We start from the raw sequence: 25,664 nt of genomic DNA on the forward strand, positions 1-25,664 counted from the left end.
TGCCTGTTTTACTTATGGCACTTGATTTTTGAAACAATGATGTCTAACAGCCTAGCTTATTTTTCACTGTAGTAATGTGAATTGCTTTTTTAAAAAAGGAAAGAAAATAAAACAGATAGTTTCAGATCTGATATTCTGAGTGGCGTAGAATTTGAATCCCAAATACTTGTGAAGACAGCTCAAATCCTAATTAAAAAAAATTGAAACTTTTTTTGTGTGTGTGTGTGAAAGAGGTCAGAGATAAAAATAGAAATAACTTTGCTTATTGTGAATTCTGTAAAACCTGAATTTGGAGATTATATCAATAGATCTTTAAAATGTGAAAGAGTCAGACAAGCAAAATAAAGATACAGTCAGGAAAACTGCATGAAATGACGAAGTAATCTGATGCTTCAAAATTTATATTAAGGTTTCTTGTTAAAACTCAAGGGTAGGATTTTTAAAGCCTGCAGAAATAGTCTACTGATTACAGTGGGATCAGAATTAGGCAGGAACTGGTCACCTCAAGAACACTAACTTCAAATTATTTAATCTTCTAAAGTATAGTTTCCAATGCCCACTGAATGTCTATGCCTTCTCTTAAGAACTGTCTGGATTATAAGGTTATGTCTGGGTTATGACATCTCAACAATACATATATTGTTCAGATATTATGATATCTAACTTCTTTACTGAAAGGGTTGTTAGGCACTGGAACAGGCTGCCCAGGGAGGTGGTGGAGTCACCATCCCTGGAAGTCTTTAAAAGACGTTTGGATGTAGAGCTTAGGGATATGGTTTAGTGGGGACTGTTAGTGTTAGGTCAGAGGTTGGACTCGATGATCTTGAGGTCTCTTCCAACCTAGAAATTCTGTGATTCTGTGTGATTCTGTGATTCTGTGATATTGCTGCATATAACTGCTTATTGTGGGTTAACATTTATTTTAAATTAACGAATTATGATATTTCTCAGATTTACCCAGGAGGGTAAATTGGTATCAGGGAGCAAAGCAGGGATGTATCTGAGAAGGTCTCTGTTTTGTTAAAGATATTTTTTCATCTGCAAAGCAATGTACATTGGGAAAACATGAGTGAATTCTGAAATAAAAAAAAAAAAAGAGAGAATTAAGTCTCAGAAAATATTCAAAGCTGAATTTTAGTTAGTTTATCGTTAGTCTTTGTCTTCTTCAAATTTTGATATGAGCTCTGCTTCCTTTGAGGATTGAAATCTGTCTGACTTCTCTTTTCAGAAGAATAATCCCATCTCTGACTAGCATTTTAGGAGGATCTTGCAAATGGCAGGCTGACCCAATTTATTGTAATAGGGCTGGAAGATCATTTGACTACTTCTCTAACTACAAGACCTGGAAAATATTTGAACTAAGTATCCCTGGAGAACTGCTTAATATGTTGCCTTCTTCTATTATAGAGGTTTAGGGTGCATTTTATTTCCAACAGCTGTAAAGTTTATTGCTAAATTGTAATTTACTAATACGAAGGGGGGTTCCCATAATATTTTCAGTATTAGAAGACCTTTAACATGCTTTGTAACTACTGAGATATAGCTCTGAACATGACTATTTTATTCAGTTATATACAGACAACATGAAAAACTGCATTATGAGCAAATTGATATTGCATTTTACTGTAGGTATGGCAATGCTGTGATTATCCTGTCAGTGGTACTATTCATGTTAACAATAAGAGTATCAAATGTTTTCAAGATTTTACATTTTTTAATTGTTCAGTGAGTATGTGACAGCAATATACAGATTTTTACCAGTAAAAGTATCTCTCTTCTCTATAGGATTTGAGTAATAACATGTCTGGAAGCACACAGAGAAATAATCTAAGAAACTCCTCGTACGTATCATTAGCATATTAAGATATTCATCACATGTTTTTAGAAAGAGACTTCTGTACTTTTTGCTATACTTTCTGCAACTTTCCACTTCAGTTCTGTAATATACTTACAATGAGAAATTCAGGTCAAATGAGGAGCTAAGACAATGCAGTCTGGTTTCTTTAAATGAAGGCATATTGATGGAGGTAAAGTAGATCCATTCAAAGGAATCGTATAATTTTAGGTGGAATAGACACCTTTTTATTCTAACAATATCAAATTTTCTAATTCAATCACTAAGATTACCATCGTGTCTTTATACAATCTAGTAAGCATGAGTTGCATATGATTTTGCTGTGCAAATTGCATGTTTCCATTATTAATAATAAAAATCCTAGTGGCTCATGAAACATTATCTCATTCTGTGATTAATCTCTTTTGTACTGAGTTTACGTATTTACAAGATATTTACTTAGTTTTTATAATCAGTTTTCAGTAGTTATTAAGCTTTGATTATATGTATTGAAATTATACTGTTTCCAAATATGTTTTCAATGTTACTTTTTAATTTTTATTTTTTTACAGCTTGATTGACAGCTTGATTAGCTTAATATTGGGGGTAATTTATTTCATCTGGTACTGTCTCTCTGTTCCTCTTCTTTCTTATTTTTATAACTTTCTTGTATGTTTCCCTTACTGGGTAATGCTGTTGATGTAATAAATACAATGTACTAGAAAACTGTCATATCCCATGTGATTTTGTGATTTCACTATGGGAGGAGGGAGGAAGATACTGTGTTTTTTACCCATCCTGTTTTTTTTTTTTTTTTTTTTAATCCAAAAAAAAAAAAAGCCAAACTACATACTTACTAGCAGGATTTACAGGCTTTTGAATAGCTTGATTCTGAAAGTCTGAGTCTGTTGAGTGAGTCTGTTGTCTTCAGTGGTGTGTTAGGTGAATCATATCCACTGTCTTGTCAAACAAAAGCACCTTCAATGTTAACGTTAATGTTTGCAGCCTTGTTAATCCAAAAGACCAACTGTTTAAAAAGTCACCTTTTATGCAAGCAATAGCAATGGCATGTGTAGCTCTGAATACATTTCAGCATTGATTCACATAGTTTGAAAAATGAACAGTTGTGTACGTGATTGAAGGTCTTTAGCTGATATTGTTACTGCATTGTAAATGAAATGAACAGCAGTGCAGAACTGCAAAAGGAGTTCAACATACAGCAGAGAAAGAAACACCCAGAAAAATGTGGCTATTCTTCAGTAACTGAAGTTTATTTGCTAATTGTTTCAGTGAACAAAATTACACTGAGGGTTGTTTTGTTTTATGATTGCTTATCAAAACTTAGTGAGTTTTGCCCTCATATAGATCATACCTCTTTGATATATGATATACTATATGTAGTTATTTACAGGAGTTTTGGAGTAAAGTATCAAATGTTTGCTTTTAAACAGGTTAAGAGCTTCAGAAGGACCTGACAGTAAGTTTTTGGTTGCTTGCCACACCTTGTAATTCCTCTCTGCAAATTCCACTTTGACAATTCAGAAATACATAATCCAAAAGAAGATTACTTTTCTATAGTTGGATAGTTATAATAAATGTTACATTTGTTTCATATATTGGTCATAAAATCTTATTTTGAAATGTAAAATTGGTTTATTTATTTATTTTTTGGTGAGGACATGTTTTCCTCATGGTAGCTGTAAAATCTTGAAACGAAAAAATCTATTTTTACTCAAGTCTGTCCTGCAATGATGTCATTTTCAGGAGAAATAAACTTCCTGAGTTAAAGCTGTGTCTATGCCTGAGGGTAGATTATGGTATACAATTTCTAATGTATGTTTGATTTTTTGAATTCCAGTTTGGTGTAGTTCCTCTACACCAAGTTGTTGAAACCAGTGAAGCAGTGAACTTATTATGAAATGGCCAATGAATAAACTCAAGTTCATAATGAGGAGTGACTCTGTTCCATAGCAGCTAGTTCACTTCACTTATATTTATTGCCTTTTAGCCTGCCTTCAGACAGATTTAGCTACAACAGTTTGAACAGTGGAACGTTTATCTTTTGTTTGAGGCTAGCTGTGATGCATCTATGCATCAGATGATTCTCATCTGTCAAGTCACAAAATGTGACAAAACTTGGGTCCTTCAGGAAAGAGAGCAAAAGGGACCTCTAATCACCAAGGGCACTGGCTGGAAATGCTGATCATTCCCCCAGCATCTGTTTGTGTTTTTCATTTAAGATCTCTTCTACTGGGGAAGAGAACCTAGCAAATAAACTAGACCAACAAGAAGAGTGTAATTTTCAAATGGTTTGATGAATTGAATGGTTATAATTATCTAATTTTTCAGAATTAAAAATATTGTTATTATTTTTTTTTTCCAACTTGGCATTTCAAAGGATTTCTTTCCAATATAATAAAGTAATTTAATCTGATTAATGGAAACATGCATATTAATCTTGGTTTTATTAAAAAGAATTTTTATAAAGCAAAGATTTTTGGACCAAATCTGATCCAGTTGTGCCTGTTATGTATGTAACCACAGAAATTGTTTGTCTGTTTATAATTTAACAGCATTTTAGATGTCATGGGTTAATGAATCAGTATTATTATAACTTTGTTGTAATAGTACACTTAATGGAATGCTTAATGACTGAGCATGGACTTGGTAAAATCATGCCTTTGGGAGACTGTGAAGCATGATGGACAGTAAAATGCTTTTAATATCCCAGGGGTGTAATTGGCTCAGAGAAGCTACATGTCCTTGAGGTTAATATCGCTGGTTTCCCACCATTTCCCTGAATAAATAAGTCATCTGGCTGTATTGCACTGACTGAAATCTGTTGATATACTGTACATTATAACACAGTTAAAGCCTATTAGTAATTCTCCTCTTCAGAATGCTCAGACAGTAATTCTGATTAATTTGTTTCATGGCAAAGTCTGGGATGGAAGGAATTCAAAAACCATGCATTTATCTCTGCTATGCTAATTAACGTAATGATCCTTTAAACATTATTTCAGATATCTTTGCCTGCTCGAAAACATCTCAAGATCTGCACCATCATTACTCAGGTAAGCAGGAGGCACCAATATGATAGCTGAGTAATTTAACACATTTAAAAGAACATTAGTTCTTCCCTTGTCATTCTCTGTGATTTTCACTTTGAAGAGTTGCACAACTGCCCACTGCTAAGAAGGTGGTGTATTAAGTCAGGCCTAATACTGCAGTGAGGAAATTATGAATTATTTTCTTGCTAATTGCTCCATTCCAGGTATTTGTGGCAAATACAGAACAGAATATAGATAATTGCTTTCAAAATATCAGAGGAAACAATGAACAGAGCTCTGATTCCCAGGGGGGGTAGTAGAGGCTCTCATTTGTTTATAGCTGTCATTTCCCCTCACACCTCCCACATGCTCCTTTGTACTTTTTGGAGTTGGTTTCTTCAGTTAATTGGTTCTGTACCACTTAATCTGTGTTTATATACCTATGAACTCATGGAAATTTGGCAGGGAATAAATCATTTGGATGCTAATTACCCACAATCCTGTCTTTTCCTGAACTGAATATGTAGAGATTTTCCCACAAGGCTTGGGTTTCATTTTTTTTTTTTTTTTCCCAGAGGAGAGCTGTGCGCAGCGTACCAGTAGATGTCTCTATTGCCTGCATGGCTTTGGCTCCTTTCAAAGGAAGCGTAGGGTAAACCAGAAGCATTAGCAGCCTCATGAAGTTCAAAAAGCAATGTCGTTTTCAGTGGGAATAACACCTCTTAGTTTGTAATCAGTGTACAGGAGTAATTTCTCTGATGGTGGCATTGTTGCAATGATTAATTTGTTTCTTGTCAGGCGTGCTGTTTGAGATTGGGAGGACTTTTTAGTGCAGGTGACAATCTCATTTACATTAAAAGCTGACAAAGATCTCTAGATGTTTCCAGTATAAGTGTATAGGTGTTCCTATATCAGAAAGATCAGAATAGAATGTAGTCAACAGAACCCACACTTCAATACTAAAATTCTGTGCCATATACTGCTTATACTTTATTTTTTGCTGTCATGTTTTGCAGACAGCTACAGTTCTGCCTCCCTGCACACCCAAAAGAGCTTGAGTTTTGCCTCAAATTTAGCAGCTGGTGCAAGGTGCTTTCAAATTGCTTCCCAAGGCTCAGCAGTAAGCAGTGACAGGGTCTGATGGACAGCACAGGTCATGGCAGCTCCCCGTTCATATTCTTTTCCTTCCAGTAATTTAGTGACTATGTCACTTTAGTGATGCATCAAGGCAGGACTTTGATTTTCAGTCTATGCTTCAAAAACTATTCAGGTATATTAATCAGTGCCTATCAGATTTGGAATATGTAAACAGAGACTGAGACAGAGGTGTCTCAGTTGAGCACCCTAATTCAAGGGTTGGCATTTCAGGGTTCCCCTTTGCTCTCTCCTTCTGGGCTAATTAATCTCTAATTTCTGCTTGGAGATTTGTATAAAAAAAGGATGAGCTCTGGAAGCTTGCATATAAGCTCTGGAAGTCAGCCAGACTTACAAACTTTTTGGTTGCTGTTCAGAGAAACACAGCTAAGGTAGTATATGGGTTTCCTCGTTCTACTCTTAATCTCTTTGAGGTTTACTCCTCACCTCTCCCACTTACCAATAACTGAGTCATTGTGAAGACAAATCCATAAATATTTAGTTGGCACTCTAAGTTTTGAAGGTGTTTGACTGAGAAATAAGCTCCCTGTTAAGAAGGTATAATAATGTTAATTAGGTTGTTTGGCATGGCGCCCAGATGAAGAAGCTATAGTCTGCATAGGGCAAGCCTGGATTTCCCTGCAAAGTCTTGCTAAAACCCGAGGCACTTCAGAGCCTGACAGAGACAGACAGTGAGGGCAGCTGAGGCCAATGCCTCAGCTGCCACTGGCCACTGTGCCACTGGCACAGTTCAAATGTCATTGCACTGGAGCCAGCGGGAAGAAAAAGCAGAGGCAGCCCTTGGTGAAAAGGAGGATGAAGACCAGAAGCAGTCCTAGCTAGGGTGCAAAGTGCTTGTTCCACAGTCTGTTTTCTTGGAAGATGGGAACTAATGGACAGGGAAGAGTGGTAGCTGATGCTTGTGAGATACCATGGTCATTTAAAGGAGAGTTACTGGCTAGGTAGAACTCAAACAGCAATTAGAAGATCTGACGGAGAACCACACTGTAGCTTGCTTGGCTTTGTACACTACAGTAAAACACTGTCAGATATTTTTGAAAGTCAGTTGGCTTGTTCATCCAGTATTGCAGTGAAATCTGTCTTGTTTGCAGCTGTTGAAAGAAACAACTTAATGAGACTTGCTCAGACCATACCATTTACACCGGTCCAGCTCTTTGGTGAGTACTGACCTTCTGCTTATGTTTTTTTTTTTTTTTTTTTTTCTTTTTAAATAGTCCATGCATTATTTTTTAAAGACTGCATTTGAGACATTTCCTTGAATTAATTTAAGTAATTTTTCTTTTCTAAAGAAATGAACCAGGATAGAATTATATTCATGCAGTATTTTAGGAAATTCTCGTGGTTATCTGGTCCAATTCATATCACGTTGCTGAGGACCTGTCCAGTTGTGTTTTGAATATATCTATAAGCAGAGTTTCTACAGTTTCTCTGGACAACCTGTTTCAGCATTTGACTGCTTCACTGTAAACTCTTTTTCCTAATGTTCATTGGAGTTTCCCTTGCTGCAGCTTGTATCTCTTAGCATCCATGTGATTACTGTGAACCTCATAGAGGAGTCTATCTTCTCTGTAACCTCTCATTAAGTAGTTGAAGAGAGCAATAAGATTCCTCTAAGATTTATACATGCATTCTCTCTCTCCCAGATATATGTGTAGGATATCTTGTCAGGAACAAAACCATGACTATGTTGAAAGGGCAAAAGATTTGTAGTGTTCCAAGTAAAAAAGAACTGTGGTATAACAGAAGAGTGGTAGAGAGTAACATATAAGATCATTTGGAAGAGTTTTGAAATTAGTGTGCTGTATTGGTTTACAGCAGCAGAAGCTATGTCTCTAGACATTTGAGGTCTAGATGCGTTTTCTTCAATGGGTAGAATATTTTGTCTCACAGCAACTAATTGCTGATACTTGCTGCATCATAGGATTTCTTGGGACCAGATTGCTGCAGATAATTAATATAGCTATGAGCATATTGAACATTCTAATCTTTCAAGCTCCCAGGAGATACCTTTCTAGGTATTAAATTGTCAAAAGATAATAAAATGAAGAATTAATATAAGATTAAGAAATGTGCCTAGTTATAATACCTATATTCAAGTGTCTTACTTTTATGTAAAACACTGACTTTTTCATTGCTTTATTTTAAATTAAAATGTTTGCAAAGTGTATCATTCATACCAATTCTGTGGTAATTGGTGAAGGTAGGCTCAGGGGCAGGAACGAAATACATTAATTTATCTCTGAATTCAGTTTGCCCTCCCTTATGATATTGTTTGCTATTTGCAGATGCAGTTACCTCATCCCACTTGCTAATAAAGACCTATTTCTGCTGAATTCACATTGCAAGTAATGTGAGTTGCAAGAAGAAAAGCCAAGCTTAAAAAAAAATAAAAAATCTGTTAGTTTACAACTGACAGAAATGTTCCTTGCTTGCACTGCTAGAGAGGAATGCTATTACAACTATATAGGGTAACAGCATGACTGAGTTAAAACTCACCAGATTTATTCTGCTTTCAGAAAAATGTTATTAGCAGGAGCAAAACTGAAATCTTTTGCAGTACAAATAACATTGGAATTTATAGGAAAAAAGATAAATCTTAATTTACAATGCCAAAGATGTAAATGTCTTGTTAATTTGCTTTCGCTTGTTTTTCTAGGATTCCTTTCTCCAAGGAAAGATCATGCCCTTTTCAATCTAATTTTCCTGGCTTATCATGGCCAATTCATTACTTCTGAACAACTTGGCTGTCTGCCTCAAAAAGCGGCAATCTGTAGCCCTTTAATTTTGTAGTCAATAACTATTACAAGCTGTGTGTGTCTGCTTGCCTTGTCTATTTGTTTGTTTTGTTAAGCACAGTTACAAGAAAAATACTGTGAGTGGTGCCTGGGTCTTGATTAACTTAAAACAAATCTTACTAAAAATCCCCCTTCCACACAAGTGCATAAACAGAAAGAGCCATGTTCAGGATAGTTAAATTAATCCACTGGAGATAAAATGATAAACCTTTTTAAATATATATTTTTAAATCTATTTTTTAAACCATTTTAACTACTTTAAAATTGTGGCAAAAGAGATTGTATTATATAGACCAGAATTTAATTGAGCTTTTTTTTTGTGTAAAAGGTCTTAAATTGCACAAGGTCTTAAATTCACATCTGTCTAGAGGCTTAATACAGCTCTGTGGGCCACTCGTGTTTTCCAAGAGGATCTGTGTATATAAATTTAGGCAGGGAAAACTTTCACAGAAATGAATAGTGTGGCTTACAGAGTTATGTAAAGTATTGTGTTATTTTAAGATACTGAATCAAAATGCAGTTCTCTCCTGTTTCTGCAATGTGTGACATTTACTGACAAAACTTCCTTTTGTTTAAGCTGGAGAGGAAGTGACTGTCTATCGACTAGAAGAGAGTTCACCTATGAACCTTGACAAAAGCATGTCTTCCTGGTCCCAGCGTGGTATGGCTGCGATGATCCAAGTCTTGTCACGGGAGGAGATGGATGGGGGTCTACGAAGGGCCATGAAGGTCGTTTGTACTTGGTCTGAGAATGATGTATTAAAATTGGGACAAGTATTTATTGTGAAGTCTTTTCTGCCAGAGGTGGTTCAGGCTTGGCAAAAGATCTTTCATGATGGCACAGTGTTACATCTCTGCCTGAGGGTGAGTACAGACCTGAAGGGACTCTGACTAGTGTAGTTTGACATGCCTTAAATGTTATACTGCTTATGTGTGAATGTCTTCAGCATGGGTGATGTGTGGTTTGATGTTACCTTCTGGAAAGGAAAATGGTTTTGAGGAAGATATATATCCCATTTGTAAACAGTATACAATTGGCTGGTTTTTGTTTGTTTCTTTTGTCAAATTCATGCTACCTTTCTTCATGATACCAAATGAAAGTGATGCTTATAACATGCTTTTCTTCAGGAGATCCAACAGCAAAGGGCTGCCCAAAAGTTAATTTATACCTTCAATCAAGTGAAGCCTCATACCATTCCCTATACTCCAAGGTAACTTCACTCTCTTGAAAGTTTTGGTTGCAAAGGTTTCTCTTCTCAGCTATGTCCTGGGTCTAATGTAGACTCTTTTTCCATAGTGAGTTGAAATAGCAACTGCTTAAAACGGTTGAGTGATAGTTTAATTAAAATACATAGGTATATAGATATGTAAAGATAAATTCAGGGTGGAAGACAACAGCAATGGTAGTGGCTTAAACAAGAGGTTGTTAGTGAAAGAAATTTTAAAGAGACTTAAAAAATATTTATATTTATATTATTTATATTTTTTGTGTATATTTTCTATTGTCTTAGTGGGTACAGATTTGACAGCAGGATAGTAAAGAAGAGATACCCGGTTTAATATCACTGCTGGGGAAAAAGCAAGTGAGACTGAGCTGTTATGCATTTTCTTTGGTAGCAGTTGGGTGGCCACTGAAAAAGCCTTGGCTCCATGTAAGCCCTTCTCTGCAACAGCTAACTCAGTGCTGTGTTTTCAGCATTACTTTCATCACAGGAAAAAACACAGCACTGTACCAGCTACCAGGAGGAAAATTAACTCTATCCCAGCCAAAGCCAGGACACAGATTATGTTGTTTGCCCATGAACTGTACCGTCTGCTAAAGTGCATTGCTTTGATAGTTACCAAACTGAGGAAGTGTTTGTGCTGTCTACCATTTGGTATCGCTTGCCGTTGAAAATGATCCAGCCAGTGAAGACATGCCCTCCTTTTTGGTATATTTACTTTGCATCATGCTGTATACTGACTGTGAGGATGTTCATTACCCTTATAGACAGCATTTATATCCACAGATTCCTGGAAGTTTTCCTCATCTACTGCCATTCAGCAAACCAGTGGCTGACCATTGAGAAGTACATGACTGGCGAGTTTCGAAAATACAACAACAACAATGGAGATGAAATTACTCCCAGCAGCTTGCTTGAAGAGCTGTTGCTGGCCTTCTCTCACTGGACCTACGTATATACTCGTGGGGAGCTCCTTGTCCTGGATTTGCAAGGTGACAGCTAGCATGGGATCACTAGTCTTAAGCCCACTGAAAAACAACTTTTTAAAAAGAGAATTTAATACTGCAAAAAGGGCTAAATTCTCTTTAGCCCATCTCTTTTCTATATGCAAAGCTCAAGCAACCCCTGGATATCTGTTGTGAGGTCCTGATAAATGAGCATTGACAGAAACGTGATAGATTAATGTAGGTATTGTGGGAAAATAATTTGGCTTCAAGTACATTTAGGCTGAATGGGCAAGCAGCAGGGAGTTAAAGTGCACAGGAACATTTCAGCCAGCTCCAGAAAAACACTCCACAGATTAGGTACTTTTCTATTTATTAAAATATGTAAATAATACAGAGATTCAAGTGTACCCATGTATATATGCATAGTTAATATGTGTGTATATCTGTCCAAAGAGTTTGAATGGCTATCCTTATTTTTTTATTATTATTATTTTTTTAAATCTGTAAGCAGTTTACATAAGCTGCAAGCCTCAGTGCTATTCGCAAACTCTGGTAGCTCCTTCAAAGAGCATGTGATCACTTTACTGTACATGTATAAATAGGAACATGGCATATTTTAAAGAGATAAAACAGTTGACAATGTTCAGAAGATGAACAGCACCCATCAAATGGTATAAACACCATTGTTTGTCATTTCTGTCAAGGGAAATGTGTATGCGTGGACAGAGACTTAACATATTTACATTTTACAGCATTCAGAAGCTGTGAATTACAAAAAGACATGCTTAGTATGCAAAATAAACCTATAATTCCATCCTTGCCTTCACTTGGCTTTAGCAGCACATGAAAAAAATATATAGAAAGAGTAAGTGTGTCTCCAACCATAGCTTACTAGAATTTGTCTTTAAGTTTGCTTGGGTTTATTATACAACTCTTGACAGTTCCAGACCAACTGCATTGGCTCAAATGTGAAGAATTTAAACATCTATGTAAATCACACCAAGACTGAAGCTTCGGTTTCCATCTCAAGTGGGGAAATGGACTGAAATCTGCTCTAGTGTTGGTCCCATGTTTATTCTGTAGTTCTCTTGTCTGATGTTTAGTGACAGTGCTAGGGCTGCTGTCTTTGGATTTCTGATAAATTTCTATCTAAGTTTAATACTGGAGCCATACTACACATGTAGACACTAAATTTTATCTTATTTATGTCAGCTGAAATGAATTCTGTTGAAGAATATTGCAATTTGGGGGTATTTCAATTAAAAAATGCTCCCCATGTTTTACTGGTGTTCAAAATACTTAATTATTCAAATTAAATAATTGCATATGTTTATAGAATCTCTTCTTCAGTTTAAGAGTACAACAATTTCTTCAGATGTAAAGAAAGAGCTTTTTGGTAAAATGCTATTATTTTTCAGTTTTAGGAAAACTGCAACGTAAGTATGAGCAGTCAGTCAGTTACTGTAATCATTTATTTAATCTACTTTGGCGAACACCCCAAAGAAGCAGAGATAACGGACCCAGATTTGCACATCACTTAATTGAATGATGAGTTGTGGCTTGTGTTGTGTTTGCTACCTTGAAGGGAGTATATATCTGGAAGTAGATCTGTTGTTATCAGTAAGATGCACCTTGGGTTGGTACCGTTATTCCAAATTAAAGTCTTACTGCAGGTTACACTTTGTTTAATTCTTTCAGTTTCATCATAATGTTCAGTTGTTACTAGTATTTGCATAAGCCTTCTGTCTGTGTATGAATAAACCACAAAACAGGACTGTAATAAGACTCTGTATGTTTGCCAATATTTAGCAGGTTTTTAGAGTCACAACATTTTTTTTAGCTCATGACTGTTTTAATTGTGACAATTCACGATCTAAAATGAAAGTGGGTAATTACATTATTCTTAAGTCCCAGGTTATGAAATCACAACTATCTTCCCTTGTAACACACTCTATTGATTTTCTTGTAGGTGTTGGGGAAAACCTTACAGATCCATCTGTGATTAAACCTGAAGACAAAAGGTACATTTCTCTCTAATGAAATTATTATTCACTTCAAACATTCTGCTGATAGTCTGTGTATTTAGTTTTTTTTTTTTTTTTTTTTTTTATGTTCTGCGTGAGAGGTTTAATTATTTATTGTATGGTGTTTGTGTTAAATGGGATTGTGATGGCAATGGGAAGGCTGCACCAACTATTGCGTTTTAGATGGCTGTGAACTTCAGGGGCTGTATGTGTACCAGCTCCATATGTGCTGAGCAATATGTGAAAGGTGGGGAGAATCTATATTGCTGTCCTCAGAACACAGCAGTTTTTCAGGATTACACAAAGAGAACAGGAGTAGGAGCTTAAGAACTGGATAATTTTCTTAGCAAAATTGTACTGAAGGTGTTTATCAGTAATTTAAATGTTGTAGTCTGGTTTCCACTGTCTAGTGAGGCACTGTATGAGTATATAGGGCCATATGGCTCAAGGAGATGGCCTTTGGATCTCTGATCTTTCCAAGAGATCATAGTAGTGCATTTAAGCATAGTGCATATTACAAACCAAGAGCTATGTTGCAGAGATCTTAAATCATGTGCAGAATGTTACAAAACCCAGAGGTACTACAAAAAAGTAGTCTGCCTTCATGAATCAAGTTGCAGAAGCTAGGCTGGTATCATAGAATCATACAATCATCAAATATCTTGAGTTGGAAGGAACACACAAGGATGATCGAGTCCAACTCCTGGGTCCCCAAAGGACCACCCAAAAAAATCAGACCCTGTGTCTGAGAGAGAACTCAATGCTGTGACCGCTTCCCTGGTGAACCTGCTCTAGTGTCCAACCACCCTCTTGGTGAAGAACCTTTTCCTGATATCCAGCCTGAACCACCTCTGTCACAGCTCCACGCTGTTCTCTTGGGTCCTATCACTTGTCACCAGAGAGATCAGCACCTGACCCTCTATTCCCCCTCATGAGGAAGCTGCAGACTGCAATGAGATCTCCCCTCAGCCTTTTCTTCTCCAGGCAGAACAAACCAAGTGAATTCAGGCACTTTTCCTATATCTTCTCCTCCAGACCCCTTACCATCTTTGTTGCCCTTCTTTGGACTTTCTCTAATGGTTTTATATTTCTTATTCTGTGGCGCCCAAAACTGCACACAGGAATATCTAGGGAGATATCTACTGCTCACAGTAATATCTAGGCAGACTTCATAGTGTCCTATGTAATAAGTAAAATATTCCCACCAATCCTCACTGTGGACAATACAACAAACACAACTGTCTTCTGGGTACACGACTCTGCACTCTGTCTGTCATGCTGTGCAATAACTACTCTCCCATCCTATGACCTTTCTCCTTGGTCATAGGTGCTATGGTAGAGCAGAGGAGAGGTGGTAGTAATGTCAGTGGGTGCTACCCTGCAAAGTCCTCTTTTTTGGGAAGACTTCCTAGACACTAACATCTCTCCAGACTGTCTTGTGTTCAGCTTTGACTCACTCTCATTCGGCTCATGTCAACTGACTGAAGGGGTTTCTCATGTTTGGAAGGAAGTTTGGTTAGTTTGATTTAATACAAAGGGAAATTAACTATAACGGTATCAGATGACTAGTCTAGAACTCGGAACAAGCTAGTTTTGGAAACAGGTACTTAGTTCTATAACCATTATTAATATTCCATTAAATAAATTAATGATAAATTACTATTAAGGTATGAATGCTTAATTATGAAGGCAGGTGTATTGTCTGTATAATATTTACTTTGGAAGTAACATGAAAAAAAGCTGAACACCTCACAGTGACAAAGTCTTCATAGTATCATAGAATAGTCTGAGTTGGAACGGACCTTAAATGTCATCTAGTTCCAACCCCCCTGCCTTCAACATCTCCCACTAGATTGGGTTGCCCAAAGCCCCATTCAACCTGGCCTTGAGCAATTCCAGGGAGGGGTGATCCACAGCTTCCCTGGGCAACCTGTGCCAACGTCTCACCCCTCTCTTCTAGTAAAGAATTTCTTCCTAATGTCTAATCTAAACCTGCCCTTTTTAAATTCACAACCATTAACCCTTGTCCTATCACTACACTCTCTGACAAAGAGTCTCTCCCAGCCTGTGTTTGTGGTTGGGATTGCTCTGACCCAGGTGCAGGACCTTGCAGTTGACTTTGTTGAACTTTATGAAGTTCACAAGGGCTTACCTTTCAAGACTGTCGAAGTCTTGCTGGGGCCATGTCAACTCCAGCATGTCAACTCTACCACATGGCTTGCTATCATTTGCAGACTTGCTGAGGGTGCACTCAGTCCCATTCTTAATGTCACTGACAAAGATTTCTTTGCAGTGAGAAGGTCATCGGATCATGACAGAAATACAAGGATAGTTTAGGATAGAGAAACAGAGAGGTTGATTGGTTGATTTTGTAGTTGTTGACTACAAAAATTTGAAAAAACATTTTGAAAATGTTGTTATAGGTGTATAAAGATATGGTTTGCTGTTACTCAAGTAGACTTTTTTTATACCAATGAAAATGAGGGTGCTGAGAGAGTTAGTGGATGTGATTGCTTGGCCACTTTCCATCATCTATCAGCAGTCATGGTCATCCAGGGAGGTTTGAGATGACTGGAGACTTGCTAAAGTGATGCCCATCTATAAGAAGGGTTATAAGGAGGACTCAGGGAATTACAGGCCTGTCAGCCTGACCTCGGAGCCAGGAAAGGTGATGGAACAGGTCATCTTGAATGTAATCACACAATGTATGATGGACAACCAGGGGATCAGGCCCAGTCAACATGGGTTCATGAAAAGCAAGTTCTGCCTGACCAACCTCATCTCCTTCTATGACAAGGTAAACCACCTGGTGGATGTGGGAAAGGCTGTTGATGTAGTTTACCTGGACTTCAGCAAGGCCTTTGACATGGTCTCCCACAGTATTCTCTTGGAGAAGCTGGCAGCGCATGGCTTGGACAGGTACACTCTTTGCTGGGTTAAAAACTAGCTGGACAGCTGGGCCCAGAGAGTGATGGTGAACGGAGTGAAATGTGGCTGGCAACTGGTCACCAGTGGTGTTCCCTGGGGGTTGGTGTTGGGGCTCATCCTCTTTAATATCTTTAATGACAATTTGGACAAGGGAATTGAGTGCACCCTCAGTAAGTTTGCAGATGACACCAAGCTGGGGGGAAGTGTCAATCTTCTGGAGGGTAGGAAGGCCCTGCAGAGGGACCTGGACAGGCTGGGTCGATGGGCAGAAGCCAATGGGATGAGGTTCAACATGGCTAAGTACCGGGTCCTGCACTTTGGTCACAACAACCCCATGCAACACTACAGGCTTGGGGCAGAGCAGCTGGAAAGCTGTGCAGAGGAAAAGGATCTGGAGTGCTGGTTAATGTTCGCCTGAACATGAGCCAGCAGTGTGCCCAGGTGGTCAAGAAGGCCAACAGCATCCTGGCCTGTATCAGGAATAGCACAGCCAGCAGGACCAGGGAGGTGATTGCCCTCTTGTACTCTGTTCTGGTGAGGCTGCACCTTGAGTGCTGTGTTCAGCTTTGGACCCCTCACTACAAGAAAGACATCGAGGCCCTGGAGCGTGTCCAGAAAAGGGCTACAAAACTGGTTAAGATCTGGAATGCAAGTCCTGTGAGGAGTGGCTGAGGGAACTGGGGGTGTTTAGTCTGGGGAAGAGGAAGCTCAGGGAAGACCTTATTGCTCTCTACTGCTACCTGAAAGGAAGGTGTGGGGAGCTGGGGATCAGCCTCTTCTCACAGGTAACTAATGATAGGACTAGAGGGAATGGCCTCAAGTTGCACTAGGGGAGGTTCAGGTTGGAAATGATGAGACATTTCTTCTCAGAATGTGCAGTCAGGCATTGGAAGGGATTTCCCAGGGAGGTGGTGGAGTCACGGTCCCTGGGGGTGTTTAAGGAAAGGTTGGACGTGGTGCTTAGGAACATAGTTTAGTGGCTGACACTGGTGTTAGGGAGCTGATTGGGCCAGATGGTCTTGAAGGTCTTTTCCAAACTTAATGATTCTATGATTCTGTGAAATATTTTATCTCAACAGACTGATAGTTATTAGTGAAAACTGTGACCAGTCATTAGTCCACAGTACTTCATATGTCAACTTAGCATATCCTCTTTAAAACAGGAATAATATTTACCTGCATTATGTTGAAGCATGTGCTTGTTAGTATCCATCTGCTAGTATCCATCTTTTTTGTCATTAAATTATTTTCTCATGGTTACTAAGATTTTATTTTCAGAACTTTTTTTTTGTTTTGTTTCTGTCATCTGCAAAACAGTCAAGTCCCAGTTAAAGAGCAAGTGTTGATTAATTAATCAAAAACAGCTTGATTTTTTTATGCTCTGGGAAATCTTCAGTACAGCAAGTTGTGAAACAATATTGTTTTGATTCAGGGATGTAAAGGAATAAGGCAGTGAAACCATGGATGTATTCTGTAAGCAGCTAGCAGATACCCAATTCTAAGAAACACTTTCTAAAATAATAACAATAATGATGTAAAAACACTGTCTTTGTTTAATGTTCATTTACTCACAGGGGAAACATTTCTGTCAGTATCAAGATCTGATTGAAGTTTTCATTTCTATATAAGATACTTAATCAAAACCTGTGCACTACCTCTAAAATTGCTTTGAGCTCACATTCTGTTAGAAGCCTGAGAGAAAATAGATAGCATCTCACTGACGGATGGGGCTGATACAAATTTTAACACGACTTATAATTACATTATTTATGTTTTGTTTTTTTAATTCCATTGATCTAGTGGCTCATGTCATTATCTTGCAATGAGTCTTTTCTTTCATGCATCCTTCATGCTGTCTTGAAATGGACTTTTCAATGGCAAAACATGACCTCTAGCTCTGTGACAGTGTGTTGTATCTTCCATGTATGTATAGTACTGTGATAAAAGCCAGCAGATTAGTTTGGAAAGTATGTCTGATACTGAGCAGGCAGATCCTGAGCTCATGTAAATTGGTGTAATTTCATGGATATGAACATCAGAGATCTGGCCACATACACTGCATAGGATGTATGAGGTGATAAAATGCTGCAGGTTTAATGTTCACAAAAAGATTTCCTTTAAGACAGAAGTAGCCAAGTCGCAGCAGTAGGGTCGTGACATAGTGCAGTCCCTGCAGATTCCTGTAGCACTGAAACGTTGTGAAGAATTGCCTCCTAAGTAGTACTCTAGATGCTCTCTTCAGAGTGCACTTCTTGCTAAGCCCGTAACAAAGTCTATACTGGTAAAGCTTTCACAGACACTGGGTGCAGAATGTCTGTAGAACAGATTCAGAAATGAGGAAAATAGCTGGCTGAGTTTCAAATTGTAAAGAACAGATGCATTACGCCTACTGAGAGGTGAGGAAAAGGGCACTAGTGGTGAAAAATCTCATTACAAACAAATGAAATGGAGGAGTCAGAGGTGCTCAATCTCTTACTCTCTCTTTTGAAAACTCTAAAGCAGGTAGTGATGGGCTGGAGGTTGTAGTATGAGTGGAGACCATGTTCTCTGAAGTTACTCATTGGCATGCACTTTGAAGAACAAATCTATTGAATCTTTACCAAGCTTTGCAATTTCAGCCAAACAATTTACAGTTGAATTGCTGTCAATAGATAAAATACCTGCCTCGACTGGATCTCTGCTATAGACACCTGTACAGTTGAAACTGGTAGATAGGAATTTAAGTCTGCAAAAACATATGAATTAAATGGAATGGATGTTTCCCTGGAAAGGTGCTGCTTCATGTGAAGCCCCCAGTACCTTCCATCAGTAAAGGTCTATAGATGTCTTATCGTCTTATCTGAGCATTTGTAGCTCTGTCTACAAATTGACCATGACTAGCACTGTTTGTAACAACAGTCTCTATGTTACCTAACTGTCAGACGGGACTGATCTGGTATGAACTGGTAGGTATTTATTGGAGCATAACTGTGAAGTAAGGTTCTCCACAAAAGCAGGAAGAGTTTTTGTTTGTTTTAAGTCCATTAGCTCATATTTATGCACCTGTTTCAGACAGGAAAACTGGACTCAGTATTTTTCTCTCCTTAGAGACAAAATCAGATCATGAATAAACAGGAACCATGGAATGGCATTGGTTGGAAGGGACCCTAATGATCACCTGGTTCCACCCCCCCTGCCATAGACAGGGACACATTCCACTAGGCCAGGCTGCCCAAAGCCCCATCCAGCCTGGCCTTGAACACCTCCAGGGATGGGGCAACCACAGCTTCTCCAGGCAGTCTGTGCCAGTGCCTCACCACTCTCAGAGTGAAGAATTTCCTTCTAACCTCTAATCTAAATCTTCCCTCTTTCTGTTTAAAACCATACCCCTTGTCCTGTCTTCCCCAAAAAAATGTTGCTCTCCATCTTTTTTATATGCCATCTTTTATAAGCCACCCCTTTAAGAATTGAAAAACTGCAATAAGGTCAACTCTGAGTGAAGTAGATTGACCTTGTTTATAAAACATTTGTACAGTTAGAAAGGACCTGAAGAGTTCAGTTGGTTTGTTTGCACCAGGCCATTCCTGTGTCAGGCCTTACAGGTCTTGTACAGCCAACTTGCCAGTATGTTTGTTTTCAATTATTTACCATCCTTACTGTTTAAAAGTTTTTTCCTGCTTTTTTGCTTGAAACACTTCTTTCTGATCCTGTCTACTATTGACATAGACAAAAAAAATAAATAAATCAGCAAGTTCAAATGTAGGCACTATCTTCTTCAATTCTTTTCTTTTGTTCTTAGGCTATCCCCATCTATAAGAAGACTTATAGACTGCTGGCCATTCTTGTTATATTCCTAATTTGCCAATATATTTCTTGAAACAGTTTTCCAAATTGAAATGCTATTAGTCTATTAGTCTTGTATCATTAACAGTTCTGGGTAGAGAGGAAAGATTATTCTTTCCTCTAAACAGTATCCCTGTTTATATATCCCATAACAACATGAGAAAATTAGTTTATATTGTATTGGCTACATTTTGCATGGAAAAAGTTAGATCAGGAGAAGTATCATTATGGTTCTGTAGACTTGGAATTAGTGAAGTCTTCTCAATTTTCTATACCTGCCCAAGCAAATACTTGAGCATATTCAATTTACACTAGCATTTTGCAAGATTATACCAAAAACCAGAAATGGCTATGTAGCATCATGTCATCTAAAATATATAGATGGCACTTAAATAATGTTCCAATTCTTACATGTTGTGTTGTACTAATTTGCAGTGAAAGCTGGATAGACTATTCCTTCAAATGATCCAGAAACAGATTATCTTCATTGCCTGCCAGAAATTAGACAAATACTAGTAGTTTTGGTTATTCATTGCTCTTGTGTAGGAAAGACGAGAGTGTCGTATTTGATAACTTCTTTCCTTAGAGAGAATAGATTTTCATAGTGTGGATTACAGATAGATTTGAGAGAGTTAAAATCTTTTTCTATAGTTTCTTAGAGCTGTAATTGATTTCAGATTCTAAAATGTGTTGTTTCTGCTCTGCATATCATTAAAATAAAATACTAGCATTCATAAAATTTCTTTGGAAGTGTTTCTTGTGTGCTGTGTTCCGTGATGTCCGTAATGTCAACTAAATTCTTGAGAGTAATAGTGAAGTAATATTAAAATTAATGAACACTGATCTTTCAGACCATATTAAGGATCTGTTATGATTATGTGGTACTTCTAATACATGTGTGGATATAGCTTGCTTCTATTTGTAATTGTGTGATCTTCATTCAGAATATGCAATACATTTCCACAAATGGATCCCTTAGTAATGTTGCTGAATTGGCCAGAGTGCAAACACATGGAAATGAGCATAGAAAGAAGCCAATAAATTTTAAAGCCTTGCCTGACAGCAGTACTATGTTCTTTTTCTGTGTTGCATATTGATGTGACTCAGGCTCCACTTGCTTTTGGTTTTCTTTTCTTAAATAAGGTAAAAGTAAGTCTTTGCTAACTCTGGTTTGGTCCCAGATGCCCTCTAGTAAAATACAGACCAAACCATTTGCTTGATGAGACTGAATGGTGGCTGCAACAGAGTCATTCAGGCTCTGGCATACACTGTCTTAATGTCATTGTGCTCAAATTTCCATTGAGCATTTTAGTAGTAACTGCTGGGTATGTCCCATCTCCCTTTAGAGAAGGCCACAGCAACACTGCATCTCTAAGATGCTGCAGAAAGGAAGAGTAGATATGGGGTATATATAGGTTAATCCCTTACCAGAACTAGTGGTTTTCTTGTCTCGGAGCTAAGAAACTGGAGATGCACACTAGTTTTTACGGTCTTTTATACAAAGAGCTAACTTATCTGATTCAATATGATTCTTATATGACTCAATAAATGGAAATTATCATCCTCTCTCTCCCCTAAAATTGCATTATTTTGAGTTTGTTGATTATTTGATATTATTACTTTTAGATCTGGAAAGATGGTATTTGGACCAGCAAACCTAGGAGAAGATGCTATAAGAAACTTCATCACAAAGCATCGTTGTAACTCCTGCTGCAGGAGGCTGAAACTTCCTGGTATTCAAAATGAAGATTATTTTTTAACCTATATCTAACTTTCTAAGTATAAGGTAGTAAGGGCCTAGGTGTGCTATAACAAGAACAGAAATTCTACAGAGATGAAACTATAGCTGGCACACTTAAACAAAGGCAAATAAGAGAATATCGATCTTTTACATCGTTCTTTTGCCCAGCAACCATGTTGGTATTCAAAGCTTCTACCCAATGAATTATTTCCTTTGCTGTGCAAAACTGATAGCATTTTGGGTGATAGCATCACCCATTTTTCCAGGGTGATCACTACAGATAGCATCAGCAATAATTTTTAGAATGAGAACAGAGAATGATCTAAAAATTATCAATGCATTAGCCAGGGAAAAAATTGCTGGAGCTTTCCTGGCCCTTGGATAGGGCCTGTACACTGCAGCACTTACCTCCTGCTTAGCTGGATCACTGATTATTCACATTAGGTTTTATAGAATGGGCTTCTGTTTATTGTGGTGCAGATTTAAAAGGCTCAAAGCCAAAATACATTGCAATTTTGGATGACTTTCCACCCACATTTTTTTTTCAGAGGAAGGTTCCTTTTTTTCAGTGCCTGCTTGGAGGAAGAATTTGTTTGATTCAGAAACAGGAACTGCAGTGTTATTGCTTTGGATTATTTGTGTATTTGTGTTTGTGGCAGCCAGAGATAACAAAGGAGAAGATCAGCTGAATTGACAGTGTGGGACGGTTCATTCATATCAGCTCCCACCATTTTTGGCGCCTTCAGGGCTCTCTTTCCACTGACTCTGATTTGCCCTGCGACAGATTTTCTGTCTCCTGAAAGCTGCTAACAGACTGCTGGCCACCAGTTGCAGGGTTGGACACTGCCAAGGTTTTATGTGCTTTTTAAATATTTACTTGGCAGAATCATTTATTTTTTTCATAGAATCATAAAATGGCTTGGGTTGGAAGGAACCTTAAAAATCATCCAGTTCTAACCCTATTGCCATGGGCGGGGATGCCACCCACTAGATGAGGTTGCCCAAGGCCTCATCTAACCTGGTCTTGAACACCTCCAGGGGTGGGGCATCCACAACCTCTCTGGGCAACCTGTTCCAGTGCCTCACCACCTTTACAGTGAAGAATTTCCCCCTCACATCTAATATAAATTTCCCCTGTTTTAGTATACAATCATTACATCTGTTGTGTCACTACCTGCCCATGTAAAAAGTTGCTCTCCATATTTTTATAAGTTCCTGTCAGTACTGAAAAGCTGCATTGAGGTCTCCTTGGAACCTTCTCTTCTTCAGGCTGAACATTGCTGCCTTTCAGCATGCCTTACAGCATACCTTCGATGTCTTAAAGCTCTCTCAGCCTTTCTTCACAGGAGAGATGCTCCAGCCCTCTGGTCCAATTTCATGGCCCTCCTCTGGACCTGCTCTAACAGGTCCATGTCCTTGCGCTGGGGGCCCCAGACCTGGATGCAGTGTTCCAGGGGGTCCTCACAAGGACAGAATACAGGGGTACAATCACATCCCTCCACCTCCTGGTCACCTCTCTGTTGATGCAGCCCAGAGTGTAGTTGGTCTTCGGGGCTGCAAGTGTGCACTGCTAGCTCACATTGAGCTTTTCATGCACCAGAACCCCCAAGTGCTTTTCTGCAGGACTACTTTTAATTAATTTTTCTCCCAGTCTGTACTCTTGTCTGGGACTGCCCTGACCCAGGCCAGCACCTTACATTTGGGCTTGTTGAACCTCATTAGGTTCATGAGTCCATTTCTCACGCTTGTTATCTTCTTGCCATAGATTTGAGAAGAAACGACTGCACAATGGAAAGGCTCCGTCCAGCCTTTGGAGAAGTAGAGGCAAATGCCAGAGAAACTGATGATGCAGATGAGCCGCTGGAGTATGACACACGGTTGTGAAGCAGCAGCTGTGAGCGGAGCCTACGTATGAATGCTTAAAAACCTGTTCCCTATCACTGGCATGGGCCAATCCAAAAGAACAAAACATAGATGTCTGAGTGCAACATTTGTCTGCACTTGACAGATGCTACAGACAAGGAATCAAAAAAAAAATATTATTATTTACTCCCTTTCTCTTGTGCCTTGTGCTGGTCTGTTTGTACTGCTCGGTAAATTGCCATCAGTAGGTCACCCCTTTGGTGGATCAACTGTCCTATCAGTGCCTTTTTTTTTTTTTTGGAAATGTGGATAGTAGTTCCAAACTATGCTGGCTAAAGGCAAATGACTGTGACAAAATTATTTACAGAGGGAAATGATTTGATTTGATTTGTCTTTTTGTTCTTTAGTAAATACCTGAATATATACATGTGTAAATCACTCATTTTCAGATGCAGAGCATGCTCTGCCTAACTTTTGCTTTTGATCAATGTATACAATACCTTCCAAGACAATGTAGAAGTACTATTTTTTCTTTTTTGTTGACTTCGATGCAGAGACAAAATAAGAATATGCAAGTAATAAATTACTGATTTAAACAATAGCCATTGGTATGGCAGATGTACTGCAGAATTGTGTGGGAACTTCATCCTGAGTCCTTGTCACATAACAAGAACAAGAGAGACAGTTAAGTGTTAGATTATTGGGCCCATTTTTCCATGTAACGCTTACATCATTAACCTTACTCATTTTAAGATGATGAAGCTGATACATCCACGATCTTCAGTTCAAACGTAAAGAATAACCTTGAATGTGATATAAATTTTAACAGGATTTGTGTTTCTTTATAATATGTTAGCTTCAGGGTTTTTTTTAAGTCTTTAGGTGGTCAATTGCAAGAAGGTTTGAAAGGTCACAAAGAGTAATGTGTTCCATTTGGTATTTAACTTCATGTTGACAATGTCAGGCCATACATGGGACTATTTTCTACCAATGTTACCAATGGTGCAGTAACATGTACGCTTTTGCAGCATATTCATCTGTTTTTCTATTGATTTTGTCTGATTTCAGGAGAATCTGATAAACGTGAAAATCAATTATGTGCAATATGATTTTTGTACAATAAGGATTGAAATGAACTGCAGAGCACAAATATCTGATATAACTTATGTTGTATTACAGATCACTTCTACCATTAAAGAATCTTCACAATTTTGTATTGAGTAGAAATACTAAATGCTGAAATGTAAATCATTGGAAAACTTTATACTCGAATAAGAAAAAAAAACAACACGCATTTCCATCACTTTGGATAGTAAAATTTAATGTTTAACAGATCTACATGTTACATCTACCATTCATTTGGAATATTTAGAAAATGTCTGTGTACACATAGGAATTAGAATCATAGAATCACAGAATAGTTTGGGTTGGAAGGGACCTTAAAGATCATCCAGTTCTAATCCCCTTCTATGGACAGGGATGCCACCAACTGGACCAGGTTGCCCAAAGCCCCACCCAGCGTGGCCTTGAACACTTCAGGGATGGGGCATCCACAGCTTCTCTGGGTAACCTGTGCCAGTGCCTCACCACCCTCAGAGTGAAGAATTTCTTCTTTATATCAAGATTTACTCTCTTGCCATCTTAGTTTACAGCCATTATCCCTTTTCCTTTTACCACGCTCCCTGATAAAGTGTCCCACCCCATCTTTCCTGTAGCCCCCCTTTAAGTACTGGAAGGCTGCTCTAAAGTTTTCCCAGAGCCTTTAGGCTAAATTACCCCACCTCTCTCAGCTTTTCTTCACAGTAGAGGTGCTCCAGCCCTCTGATCATCTTCATGGCCCTCCTCTGGACCTATCTAGAAGGTTCATGTTTTTCCTATGCTGGGGTCCCCCAGAGCTGGACGTAGCACTCCAGGTGGGGTTTCACAAGAGCAAAGTAGAGAGGGAGAATCACCTCCTTCAACCTGCTAGCTATACCTCTTTTGATGCAGCCCAGGATATGATTGGCCTTCTGAAGAAATTGTATGTTCCCAGTTATACATTCCCAGTTTTTGTATTGATTATGATTTCAATTAAGACATTGATGTAATCACCTATACTAAGTTCAGATAAGATGCCATCAGTTCCTGAAAGTATCCTACATACACATACAAACAGTGATTATTTTTGCTTTTTATCTTTTTGCGTTAAAAAACATCTCCCTGTTTGAAAGAAAAGTGTATGGAGCAACATGCTCCATACTAAAAAATGGTATATGTAGAATGAAGGATTTTCAGAACAGAGT

At 38.2% G+C, this 25,664-nt stretch overlaps 1 protein-coding gene across 10 annotated transcripts in view; it reads left to right on the plus strand.

The window, feature by feature from the left end:
• TRPM6 (transient receptor potential cation channel subfamily M member 6) overlaps positions 1 to 24,716 on the plus strand; it is a 98,705-nt gene extending 73,989 nt beyond the window's left edge. For 8 of the 10 annotated variants that reach the window (XM_038171250.2, XM_038171252.2, XM_038171247.2 and 5 more), the window contains 10 exons: positions 1,786 to 1,841; positions 3,286 to 3,311; positions 4,858 to 4,908; positions 7,131 to 7,196; positions 9,412 to 9,698; positions 9,963 to 10,045; positions 10,844 to 11,049; positions 12,974 to 13,025; positions 21,405 to 21,511; positions 23,285 to 24,716. In XM_038171250.2, coding sequence (XP_038027178.2) covers positions 1,786 to 1,841; positions 3,286 to 3,311; positions 4,858 to 4,908; positions 7,131 to 7,196; positions 9,412 to 9,698; positions 9,963 to 10,045; positions 10,844 to 11,049; positions 12,974 to 13,025; positions 21,405 to 21,511; positions 23,285 to 23,403 — 1,053 coding nt within the window. In that variant the 3' untranslated portion in view covers positions 23,404 to 24,716. Of the gene's footprint in view, positions 1 to 1,785; positions 1,842 to 3,285; positions 3,312 to 4,857; positions 4,909 to 7,130; positions 7,197 to 9,411; positions 9,699 to 9,962; positions 10,046 to 10,843; positions 11,050 to 12,973; positions 13,026 to 21,404; positions 21,512 to 23,284 lie in introns of those variants that run through there. The other 2 variants (XR_005261844.2, XR_005261845.2) reach the window with 1 other exon arrangement.
• The last annotated feature ends 948 nt before the right edge of the window (positions 24,717 to 25,664 follow it).

This window comes from Anas platyrhynchos, chromosome Z, assembly GCF_047663525.1.
Source record: "Anas platyrhynchos isolate ZD024472 breed Pekin duck chromosome Z, IASCAAS_PekinDuck_T2T, whole genome shotgun sequence".
Taxonomy (NCBI): Eukaryota; Metazoa; Chordata; class Aves; order Anseriformes; family Anatidae; genus Anas; species Anas platyrhynchos.